Below are 13,391 nucleotides of genomic sequence, written 5' to 3' on the forward strand. Positions count from 1 at the left end.
CCTTTAAATGTCCCTGTAGTGTCCTTTTATGCATTAATAGGCAATTTGTTGATAAACTAACACTCTCATTAGTATTTAAATAGGACATAAAATGTCAGCTTCTAAGGGAAATGGCATAGCATTATTATAAATTAATTATGGTAAAATGCTCAAGGAGCTGTAGGCTGCATAGTTATTCAGTAGGCCCTTATTGACAGATACTAGTTTTAGTGTTTGATTTTTGCAGTTCTTTATCTTAAAGATCAAAATTAGCAATTCATCATGATATTACAACGAAAAAGATAAGTTAGCTAGTCTGTCGCAACCCATGTATTTAAGTCTTTCAGCAAAGACTACTTCTATCCTACTTCCAAAAATAATATTACAAATTTTATTAAAATAAGTAATTAAATGTTTCCTATAGGTGCAGCAGGGCTATCATATTAAGCTTTTCTTGTGCCAGGATGAATCTAAACTCAGTAAACTCTATAGGCTATGATTGTCTTAATCTTTTCATGTCTTTCGGTTGTAAAAGTCTATTATTAAGAGATAGACATGGTACTAGCTTTGATCTTCTTCCTTAGGGATGTAAGGGAAGCTGGCTGCACTTTCTTGTAAGCTTCTTGTTTTAATTACAGTGTATAACATTATGTTTCACACAATAGGAAGACATTTAAAATAAGATTAGTGTGGCTATCTCAGAAGTGTAGCATGAAGCATAAAACAGGATGAATGAAAAATACCCACACGCACAACATATTGAGCTTCTGATTCCACGAACTCAATCCAGTGAATATATTTTTAAATAATCACCTTGAAATACTGAACATCCATTCATTTGAATCCTATAATCAATGCTTTTAAAAACTGACGGGAAATGGAGTATCTGGTTGAAAATAATTAGGTGGGTTGTAGGAAGCTATTCTTTTTAAAAATATATATTTTATTGATTTTTTTACAGAGATGAAGGGAGAAGGATAGAGAGTGAGAAACATCAATGAGAGAGAAACATCAATCAGCTGCCTCTTGCACACCCCCTACTGGGGATGTGCCCGCATACAAGGTACATGCCCTTGACCAGAAACGAACCTGGTACCCCCCAGTCCGCAGGCCAACACTCTATCCACTGAGCCAAACCGGTTAGGGCAGGAAGCTATTCTTAATGGCTGTTTCTCAGAGGAATAATAAAAAAAAAATTTTCCCAAAATGCAACAATGTAAATTGTCTTTAAAAGTTGGAACTTGCTTTGCAAACTGATAATATCCAGGGGTCCTCAAGCTACGGCCCACGGGCCACATGCAAATACAAATATTGTATTTGTTCTAGTTTTGTTTATTTACTTCAAAATAAGATATGTGCAGTGTGCATAGGAATTTGTTCATAGTTTTTTTTTAAAAAAAACTATAGTCCGGCCCTCCAACAGTCTGAGGGACAGTGAACTGGCCCCCTGTTTAAAAAGTTTGAGGACTCCTGATTATAGACTCAGTAGGTAAATCCCTATAGGTCTATCTTACTTTTCTGGGGGGGAAAAAAGTTTTGAATCATGATGGATTAGTGATGGATACATAAGAATACCTAATGAGGATGGGTAATTTGTGTATTTTCCAAAGGGGCTTTCTTCTTGGATTTTCCCAGGGGATTATTCTGTATCCATGGCCTAATGTAGGTGAACAATTTGATATTAATACAAAATAAAATGAATACAACACTCAACTGTCAAATATATACTTTTCAATCTTAGCTGGATCCTCTTTAGCCTTAGAGAGAAATCCTTCACCAAATTTCTAGTTGATTCCATTCTAGTTCCCCATAGCAGTCATTCTAAATCTTTCCCACTTTTTCCAATTTTACTCCCTCAAATCCCAAAAGTCTTGCTGTACAGTTCTTTGAGAAAACAAAACCATGTAAGAACACCTTAATTTTATTTCCTACCAGCTAATAATTTACCTTTTTTTATCCTTTCTTTTTTGCTCCCAGTGTTGTTTAGGTTTTCATTGCAGCCCCATGAGTTTTCCTTGGGAAAGGGCTTCACTTTCATATCCTTCCTGACCCTCCAGTCTCTCTCTTTCTTCAGTGGGACCTTTACCTCAGCCTGCAAGTCTATGCCATCTTTTCAGAACTCATCATACTTGAATTTTGTCACCAGTGATCCCCTTCCTCAATCCATTTATTGAAATTCCACATATTTTTAATGAATCTCCTTTCCCCTTGCCCTTCTCCTTTCCTATTTCTGGCTAAACTTTGTCTTCTCTGTCTCCTTGCTTGACCTATGCTTCTCTCTCTCTCTCTCTCTCTCTCTCTCCCACACACACACTAATTCCCCACTTTAATTTCAGCTACACCTATTCCCATGTTTTCACTGTCTTCTTACAGTTTCAGTTCTGTTCTGTGTTTCCACTTTTGATGCTTCTCTTGAATTTCAGGCTTAAATATATCACTGTTTAATGCATATGTATTCGTTTAAAAAATATATATTTATATTGATTTTGGAGAAGAAGGGAGAGGAGGAGAGAGATACAAACACCAGTGATGAGAAGGAATCATTGATCGGCTGCCTCCTGCACACCCTACACTGGGGACCAGCCCACAACCCAGGCATGTGCCCTGACCGGGACTCGGACTGTGACCTCCTGGTTCATAGGCTGACATTCAACCACTGAGCCACACTGGCCAGGCTGCATATTTATACTTGAATGTCTCTCAAGTACAGCATACTCAGAATATTACAAAAACAGTTGGCAAGTAATACATTTGAGGTCGAAACCTGAATTCAAGATTTTGACATGTAATGAAATGGTGAGCAAGGTATTTGACTTCAGTTTCCTCATCAAATACTGTCGTGAAATTTCATTTCACCAACACACTTGCCCACACAACCATCTCTCTCACCTGTTACTGCAATAACATCCTCGGTGATCTTCCCGCTTCATTGTACTCTATTCTCAATGCAGTAGACAGAGTGAACCTTTAACAAAAAGTGAGTTAGATTGTGTCTCTCTACTCAGGAAATTCCAATGGTTTCCCATCTTGGCTTTTAGCAAAACTCAAAACCTTCATGTGCCACCCTCAACCCCATCTTCCCTGAATCCCTGACTTCAGTTTTTCATCCTGTCATTTTTTCCCAGCACTCTGCCCTCCTCAGTTTTCCTTACTTTGCTGAGCTCCCTCTTGCTTCAAGTGCTTAGCACATGACCTTTTATTCAAATGGATGTCACTCTCACCTCCATAAGCCTTTATTCAAATGTCACCTTCTCACTGACAGATTCTCTAACTTATTTGAAATTTACCTCCATCCTTCCGGTCTCCAACACTTAATCCCCGTCTTGTTTTACTGTTCTCCATAGGGCTTATTCCTAATATTCTATACAATTAACTCATTTAGATAGTTTTTGTTCCCACTATAATGTGCCCCATGATGCCAAGAACTTCTCCTTTGTTTTTCCCCCCGCCATTGTATCTGCAGGCCTAGTAGTAGAAGCTCAATAATAATTGCTAAAAAAAAGAAATGTACAAATTAAGATATCGGAGGTGGCATTTTTTTTTTAGCTAAAAAGCACTATAAATATATTAGTTATTTCCTCTATTATCTCTACTATTATTATTTTATGCCCACATGACTGTACATTTAAACACACACGCACACAGTTTTTTTTCTATGTCCTACCTTGGTTTTGAGATGCTATCTAATCAGTTCCTGAGGCGATTTACTTTGAGTCATCTTTAAGCTTTTCAACCATTTATTCACCAATTTTAACTCTTACACTATGTGGAGCAGAATATTCATTTTAGTTCCTACTACTTTAGCTCAATCATCTTGAACTTGTCTCTAGATAATTACAATAGCCTACACACGAATTTGTACCATATTTTATCATAAATATCCTTCCTTAAATACTTTTTCATGGCTTCAAATGATCTACAAAATGCTTTCTACAGTAATCAAGGTCCTTCATTACTGACCCTGACCTATGTTTTTGTGGTGCTATTTTCCAACATGATAAATTGTTCTTTTTGGTTCTTTTTATTTCTTTTTACTTCCAGTCAGGAGTTATTGATTATTCACTGAGTCAGGCACTATGCAATGGCATTTAGTAAGGTACTATCTCTTTTCCCCTGGCCTCATAGCAATTTGTTATAGTTTGGGGGGAATGAAGGAAGAGAAAACTTGGCATTTGAGATCATACATCAAATGCACAGTAGCTATAGGTACATTGAAAATGTATTCTGATTTTTTTGAGACAGACTTGGTTTATACATTTTGTCTGGGTATAATTATTACTAAATTTTTCTGTATTATCAGAACTTGTCCTTGTTTGCTGATAAATTATAGCATCTCTTTATAAGCAAAATAATTTGAGTTTTATCCTGTTATGAACTGTAGAAATTATGGGACTTTTTAAGCAACATTTAAGTTGCTGTCCCTTAGCATTGGAACACACTTATACATGTGACATAATGTTGGGTGGAGAAAACCCAGGTTATATAACCTGAATGTCATCTTAATTTTAGTAGAAAACTTTTATTTGTGTCAAATAAATTTAATAGCTACTGTATTAGCAATTTTTTTTTCACATCCTTGTCAGGAGTGTCCTATATTTACTCTTCATTTATTCATAGCCTTCCCATATTTAAAGTTATGCTTACATCCCCAAACTATTTTTTGATTCATCTCTATCTCTTTCTACTTTGTGGTCTCTCCTTTTAGCAGCTATTTTTTTTTTATCATTTAATTGGCAACTTTTTGTATACAAAGTACTTTTTTTTTTTTATTCCTGGATCTGTTGGCATGGTAGTCTGCTGGATCCTTGAAGGCAAAGAATCTTTGATTGTTTAGCACTGAGTCTAGGGCCAAATACAGAATATAATCAAGAACTTAACTGTTTTATGTAAAAAATAGCAATATGATAGCAGTGGTATGGAGTGTGGCATTGATGGTAAGTGTATTGAAAATATAATAGGATAAGATAATATTAATTTTCAGGAAATATCTATAGTTTATACCAATGTCTATAGATTAAAGATGTGGGTTTGACATGTATATTTATTGAAAATTATGTTTTGATGGTAGGAAAGACATTGAGGAAGAGAAAGGAAAGGTATACCATATTTTATCAAACCATTGCATGGGAGATCATCATTCTTTGTAATTTCTGAGGTAAAAGTGCCAATTAAGTTATGGTTCAATGTTTTCGTATCACTTATAAATTTCATTTGATATATATTGAAATGCCTATTAATTTATGGATTTTAAAAATAATTGAATCATCCCTGTATATACATAACAAAAGTGTAAGTTGTATCAAAGGACTAAGGTGTTGTTGTTAGCACTCCATTACATTTGAAGGTCATTTATTATAAGAAATGTTTTCTTCAGTTAAAATATAAAAATGAAATATTTTTATTGAATTGATTTATAGTGTATAAGTAAGTATAAGTAAGTATATTGCAAAGAAACAACATCTGATGAGTTTGCTAGGATATGAAGAAGGCCCTAAATATTCTAAAACATAAAGGGAAAATAATGGGCATTTTGGATGCAACTGAGTGTAGAAATCTGAGTTATAGCAAAACTTTATGGAAGTGTACTATAACTTTTGCTGTTCAGCAGCTGAAGCTGTCACCTGGGAAGTTTTAGCCAAGTGGACAAGAAAATATTATGAGATTGGGCATCTAATTAGTGTAGAGACATGAAGATATGGCATTGGTATGGAAAGTTAAGAACTAAACCTGCAGATTTTTGGTTTAGGTACACTAGTTATTGTTTATTACAGGTGTTTTGTTTTGTTTTGTTTTTTTCCTTGGAGCAAAGGAGGAATAAAAATGTCTGTGTTCAAATTGTCAACATCTATAAACTCACTTGGTGGGATTCTATGTGCCTTATCCAGTATGACAAAACCGCTAGTCATAAACATAAACAGAATTCATAACAATTTCCAGAACAGACTGTGTGAGACTACATCAAAGTCAATTCTATCAATAAGGTGGACTTGAGCAGAGTGGCTACAATTAAGAAAATAATTGGCTTAGCTTTACAGCTGAATAGAAAATGTGGATCACATTCATGTACCTTTTATGTATTGGTTTCTCACATTTCATCTTTGTACTGCTCTTGTGTTCATGTTCAGATCAGTCATATTTTATTTTGAAACATTTTCATTTTCAGATCAGCAGTCCTGTGATCCTGGTGAATTTCTTTGCCACGATCATGTGACTTGTGTCTCCCAGAGCTGGCTGTGTGATGGGGACCCTGACTGCCCTGATGATTCAGACGAGTCTTTAGATACCTGTGAGTAGAAAGGTTTTCCTGCCATTCAGGTTTACCTTACATGTGAAGCTAAATGTCAGTTGTTTCACGGTTGGTTGATGTTGTAGTTGATTCTTTTTCTCCACCTAGCCTGAGAAACTCGAAACTTTCATTTATGTTTCCTTTAAAATGACTATGTGAATGAAAGCACAAAATGCAATTTCAGAGCGTGAACTGACTTATGTTGGGAAGAAGATGCAAGGTTAATTATTTCAAGGTGATGGTGTTAGTCCTAGAGAAAAATGACTTGAAGAGGAAATTAATCCTTTGAAATACAGCACTAATAGGGAATAAGACCCTCTCCAAAAATTTATCTCACACACTTTGATTGAGAGGAACACATAGGCATGAAAAGAGAAAAAAATAGATTAATAAAAACAAACTCTAATGTAGAAATCAAATGTGTAAACCCATACAAAGGAATATTATTTGGCAATAAAAAGAAGTACTCATACATGACACACGGATAAAGACTAAGGGGAAGGAGCCAGTCACAGAAGACCACATGTGGTATGATGTCATTCATATGAAAGATCCAAAATTGGCAAATATATAGACACAGAGAATGGATGAGGGATGTAGTAGAAGGCAATAAGGGCTGACTGTTAATGAGCATGGGGTCTCTTTTTGGTGAGATTCAAATATGCTAAAGTGGGATCACAGTTATGGTTGTACAGTTATGTTAATGTATTTTAAAACATTGAATTTTACATACTAAAAGGGTTGAATTATATGTGAATTTTATCTTAATAAAGTTGTTTAAAAATGGGAATATATCTCACAGTTGTGCCTAGGGGTGTAGATAGCACAGTAATGTGAAAAGAAAATTTTTATGATTATTAATAATGCTCTTACCATATGAAATCATATTATATATGATTAATATTATATGTATATGATATATATATATTATTTTTAAGCTTCATCCTCTCCTTTTTAAGTGTAATCTAGGAGTTCTTTCCTCATTAGCTGGAAGGATTTTCATAGCATAATCAGAATAAAAGGATAATTATTGAACGTTGGTACTGGAGTGTTGCATTTCTGTCCTGATCCTCCCAACAAATTCCTAATGGGGAAAAAATTACAGAAACATGAGATATATTTTTGCTATCCATATGCAGGAAAGCCAGGTTGAAGGTGAGATGCCATGGAACTGTGTACTTGGCACAATGCAAAAACAGTTGAGAAAAAAATGACTGGACAGCTTATCTAGACTGATGCTGGTGAAGAACAGAGAATGATGGTGTCTCTTTGTGCTCAAGAGTGAGTTGAGTCAGAGAATCAGACTGGAGAGGATTCGTGGTGTAGAACAGGAGCCAGGACCTGGATGGTCAAAACTAAAGCCCTGAGAGAGAAAACCTTAGAGTAAATGTCAAATTGTGTAAATGACAAATACTCTGCTACCCGCCCTCGCTCAATTCCTGCTTCTAGAACATGGCTGATACCCAGCAAAGCCACATCAGTGGACCAGAGTTGTGTTTGACAGCTGTCTGATTGGACATTTGCTCTGAATGATCAGTGTCTCCACCACAATGTTCTTAAATATTTTGAATATCTACCCTGCCCATAAAATAGACACCACCTTGGTTTTTGGAAAAGGTGGGTCTTTCAATTCAGAGATTAGGGGCTTCAGCAGACTGAGGCCTCAAATTAGAAATCGCATGTGGGTTAAAAAAAAATAAGTTTTTCTGCTCATTTTTAAAAATGAAATTCTTACCTATTCAAGACATTTTTATCAGCTTTTAAGTATATAGCTATTTTCTTCTCCAATAACATTTTATGAATTAGATTTAAAAGTATTTATTTTGGCCATTCTTATTCTGTTCTCAAAAATCAAAATTGCTGAATATCCTTAAAGGAAACACTAAAACTATTGTTATATCAAAGTAGCCATATAACAAAGACAGAGAAATAACTATTTTTCTACCTGGGCATTTAATCTGGACAACATATTTGGATCTACATATAATTAGCTTATTTCCCATCAATGGTTTCAGATAATACCAGTTGAAATCTGGACAAGCATAGAAAAAACCCTTTATAAAACATATAAGACTTTTGAATTTTAAATTCCTCAACACAGATGTTCACAATTACCATTTTTCTAATCATAGTGCTTTATAATGTGTTGTTTTACATCATTCATATTCAGTCATCACTGATATCCATAAAATAATTGCAAAATTTTATGACATTAATGTACACATTCAATGTGAAAGATAAATACTAGAAATATAAAACCATAAAGACTGATTCATAGGAAGGGTGATTTTGTGCTCAGAATATGAACAAATGTATGTTATACATTTTGGTTGGAAGTACGTGTATCTACAAAATATTAAATGAAAACAGTTGAAGCAATACACTTATTTTTCCTAAATCCACTTCGCCTTTAATATGATAAGAAAACCAATACAGCATGGAATTTATTACAACATTGTAAAAGCTCTGAAATGATGACAAAATTCTTATAGGAAAAAAGGGGGATATTGTCAAGGAAGAAGAAAAGCTTTTGTTGTGAAATGCTGATGACTGAAATGCTTAGAAAATAAACCTGCATACTGAACAACCAAGATGAGGTTTCTAAAATATGAAAATGGATAACTTTCATAATTTATAACTTACTGTTCAATATGAGAAAGTATTCTTTAGCCTTATATTAAAAATGAAAGTCTAGTTTTCTCCACATTGTTTGAAGTAACTTCAAGTGTCTAAATAAATGGCTAATCATCTTCAAGTCCTATGAGGACATGAGAATAGAAAATCAGGGAAATCAAATCACCATCCTTTGACTCGGCTTTCAGTTCGGGTGTTAGTCTCGAGTTGTGTGTGACAAGAATTTAAATGGAAAGTGGGGACAGTTATTTGTGAAATGAAAGCTTGGGACCACCTGTGGCTGGAAAATTTTCTTGAAAGGCACTTTTATTTCGAAGTGTTCAACATTTAATTCCTTCTAGGATTTTCTGTTGAATGCTTAATGATACTTCCTTTCCAACAATCAGCTCCAGCTGATGTATGATATTTTCAGGGAAATTGAATTTAATGTACTTTAAACTGGTTCTTTCTTTTTAAGCCATAACTGTATTGGTGCTGCTGTGTCTCCTTCCTTCCTGTTACCCTATCCTACTCCCCAGTCAGAAAATTATTTAGCGGGCACATTAATTATAGATCATATTTTCGATAGATGACTCACTGGCCAACAAAGGAGAATAAAAATGGCCTTATAAGAGGGTAATTGCGACTTGGAAAGTTGTGATAATTTGCACATTGACTCTGCCCTGTCCTTCTGCAGGAACCAGCAAACTTTTTCTATACAGAACCAGGTGGTAAATATTTTAGATTTCATGAATCCATGTGATCTCTGTTGAATATTATTCTTGTGTTTTAAATGCTTTAAAATGGAATGCACATTCTCAGCTTATAGTCTGTACAAAAACAAGGCAGAGGACAGATTTGGCTGGTTGTGGTTTGTTAACCCCTGTTGTAATGTCATTGCTGAACTGTATTCTTTGTGAAATTATAAGGGTGGGTCTGTGCCCATGAAGAGTCACCACAGGGAACAGAATAGTGCCTCACAGTGGAAGCACGTGGCATAGAGCTGTGTGTGTACCCACTACCATGGAGTGCCAGTCTCAGGCCATATGGTATTTTCCGCAAAAGGTAGGTTTATTCTTCTATTTTAGTAGGTTTATTCGCCTTATTTATTAGGATTACACTTGAACACATGGAATAGAAACAATAGCTTAACCAAATAGGGCTTCATATTTTTTCACATAAAAAGGAAAAAGGTGGAAAATTCAGTATTAATGTCAGATCTCGAATGGCACCAGCTTTCTTTATCTTTCTGCTCTGCCATGCTCAGCATGGAGTTGTCAGTTGTACACCCACAGTATCAACGCTCTACCTCTGCCAGGAGATGATTCCATTTTAGGCAAAAAGAAGGGAAAAAGTAAAGGAAAAAGGTAAGTGCTAGCTGATTTCTGTTTTACAGAAAAGCAGTAACTTTCACAGAAAGCAATGTCAGAATGTGCTGTTGATAGATATCTGCTTCACCAGAACTGATCAGATGAAGTATGGATCAATGAGCATTTTCAACAGGGCTTGTTGCTCCTTCCATTGCCCCCCTCCAAAAAAAAAAGGTGGCTCTGCTAGTACAGAAAAGGGGAGAATAGATATTGGGAAGGTAAAGGCACCAGGCAGCATATGCCATAGTGTCCCTTCACTCTCTTTTCTCCTCTCCATCCACTACATAGGAGGTGGCACCCCTAGCATATGATCAGGGCTTCTGCATCTCAACTACTGGTCTCCAAGTCAAGTTCCTTCTCAAATATCTTTTCTCCTTGGCAGCTAACTTAACCCTTTTAGGACCCCATTACTTCATTTGTACAATGGACATGATAGTGCTTGCCTCATAGTGAAGTGTTTAGAAAATGCCTGCTCCATAGTCAAATCCCCTCTTTACTGCACACCCCGTTCTGCATCCCAGATGCTCAGGGCTCTGAGCAAGCACCATGCCCTAAGGGTCTTCTTATGTAGAGTCCTAACTGTCCCCATACCCAATTCTTAGTTAAAGTCAGTTTATTCTCTAAGGATGTGACTAGGAATAGGATTAATTTATCACATGCACACATTCAAGTTAAATTGTTAACAGTTTTTAATAATTAGATATATTACATTTAAACATTAAGACAAATTTTGTATAGAGATTATTTTGGGACAGGAGGCTTTTTCTAGGAACTCTTACAAAAACACCACGTTGACTGATTAACTAAAGTTAAAATACATTCCTGAAAGTCATGTTAGTGAGTAATTATTTCTTAATTGACACTGCAGTCCTGAAATTTTGATGTTATGTCATTTTAGGAAATTGAGTTTATGGGCCTTCTGTATTCCTCTAAGTTGGCTGTTATTGGTGAAAGCAGAATTCAAATTTATTTGAACTTGCCCTCATTTTTTGCAATACTGAGGAAAAGAAGGATCAAAGTCCTAAGAGGACCCCATAGGCCACCTAATTTATAAATATGGAGTCATTTTAAAAACATGGAAGGCTATCCCAACAGAATTGTGAGACGTTGGCTTTGGGAGTGAACCGTTCTAATTGGATATTGCAGTAAAAATAACAAGTCTCCCGGGTAATAATAATAGCAGCATTTATAACAAAATGAAAATGGCTGTAAGTTATTAGGGTTAGATGTGCCTCTACATGGAGTGACTATTGCCTTTATTATGTTTCTATTGTATGATTTTAACTTTATTTAGACAGGAGGATATTAAGGAACTTCTTGTATTCACATAATGACCTTTCCCCTAGGTATAAGGTAGAAATTTCCTTTTAAACTTTCTCTCTTTGACAGAGGTCAGAAACAAGGTGGGTGATTATTAGTAAATAGATATTGCTCTTTAAACATACCTAGTAGAATAGAGCACTGAAAGTAGACTACAGGAATAGTAAAATGAAGTGTGGTCCTTGTTTGTAAGTCGTAGTGATTTAGAGGCCGCTGTGCAATGAGCTAATATATGAGAACCCCAAAGCAGAATTTTTGTCAGGTAGAGAAGCTGAAATGATCTTACACATTAAAATAAAAGCGTGTGAGACCCAGGAGGGCAGTTTGTGTCTCTTTCAATTCTTTTTGTTTTGCTCTTCATTTTACTGTGAGGCTCTTCATTTTAGTAGCAGAGAGACCAGAACACTGACCCATCTTTAATGATAAAAAGACTCCCACTTAAGAGTTGATAGGAAGGTTGACATGAAGGTGGGGGAAAATACAATTGTGAATTGTAAGGGCCTAATATTGACTCATTTCCCTAGCACAGTGGGAATGGGGTGGGGGAAGGTCTCCTTTCTCTTTATTCTGCCCCACAATGTGCTAAAGCATCTCTGCAGTCTGCCTCTCCAAGTTGAAGAAAGGTTGATTGGTGGTGTAGGTGATAAAACTGAGTGCACTACAGTTCCAGGAAGCAAAGCAAGACCAGCATTAAAAAAGGCCTCGCTCTTTACTCAAGAAGTCACAGCTATTTGGTTTTCTGATACAAGACAGGTCACAGGATAAGAAGGGACTCATGCCCCTTAGCCTGCACTGGAAACTGCAGGGAATAAAAACTTGGAAATAATGTAAAATAAAGGGGGTAAAATAAAATGAATGGATTCTAGAGACAACTCTAGTAAAATCTCCTTGGCTTAAGGGATGATATACTGTAAACAAGTGCTCTTGCAGAGTTCCGTAGGGACATACTGAAGGCTGAACAAGGAGTCTTCTCAGAAACGGTCCAATCCATCATTTATCCCCAGCTAATCTAGCATTTGGGGTTGGGGATGAAGGCTTCTTACCTTTCCTGGGTGAGCACCTTTCTTCCCGGAGGGTGTTTTATTCTTTATAGTCAGTGTATAACATTTACATTTGACTTTCCAGAAGGGCTTCTAAAATGACATATTTTGCTAAATTAAGCTCTAAATTATGTTGTGTTCTAAGAACTTATTTTAATGGCAATGTCTTCCTTTTTTTTCTCCCTTCCCTCACATCTTCCATCATCCTTCCCTGAGAGCAGGATATAAAGCCCTATTGTAACATGACTATAGAATTTTCAGTAGGATGAAAAGTGTCATCATTTTACTAATTTATATCTTGGCCCTGTTCAGATTCAGGCAGCATAACTGACTTTGGGTTGAATTTTTAAATTAAAATCTTTGTAACATTAGCTTTCCTAATTTTCAGTATGGGGAAATTGCTCAAAAAAAAAGAAAAGAAAAGTTCATGAGAGAATGGGTAAAAACGGAGTAGGTCGGAGAATACCAGTAAATGTGGCTTATAGCAATCCACTCAGCCTAAAAGATCTCTCTCTCTTCCTCTATCCTTCTATCCCTCTCTCCCTCTCATCTCTCTATCTCTCTTTCTTTTTCTGAAGAAAAAAAAAAGCCTTGTGAGGGAAGGGTCAACCTTAAAAGCTCAGTTGAAGAGGGGTGAATCCCTTAACTGGATACTCAATTGCAAAGAAGAAAGCAAACAAACAAGCAATTACTTCCCAACATTTCTGATGGAGTTGCCAAGAGAAAAGCAATTATTAATGTAAAGGACTTTCCTAGAATTCAGCTTACAACCATGAGACTAAT

The 13,391-nt window shown here is 35.9% G+C and overlaps 1 protein-coding gene across 1 annotated transcript in view; it reads left to right on the forward strand.

The window, feature by feature from the left end:
• Nucleotides 1-4,894: 4,894 nt before the first annotated feature.
• LRP1B (LDL receptor related protein 1B) overlaps nucleotides 4,895-13,391 on the forward strand; it is a 1,379,523-nt gene continuing 1,371,026 nt past the window's right edge. Inside the window, exons 1-2 of the mRNA XM_036320679.1 lie at nucleotides 4,895-4,913; nucleotides 6,143-6,265. Coding sequence (XP_036176572.1) covers nucleotides 4,895-4,913; nucleotides 6,143-6,265 — 142 coding nt within the window. The remainder of the gene's footprint in view (nucleotides 4,914-6,142; nucleotides 6,266-13,391) is intronic.

Source organism: Myotis myotis, unplaced genomic scaffold (genome assembly GCF_014108235.1).
Source record: "Myotis myotis isolate mMyoMyo1 unplaced genomic scaffold, mMyoMyo1.p scaffold_m19_p_8, whole genome shotgun sequence".
NCBI lineage: Eukaryota > Metazoa > Chordata > Mammalia > Chiroptera > Vespertilionidae > Myotis > Myotis myotis.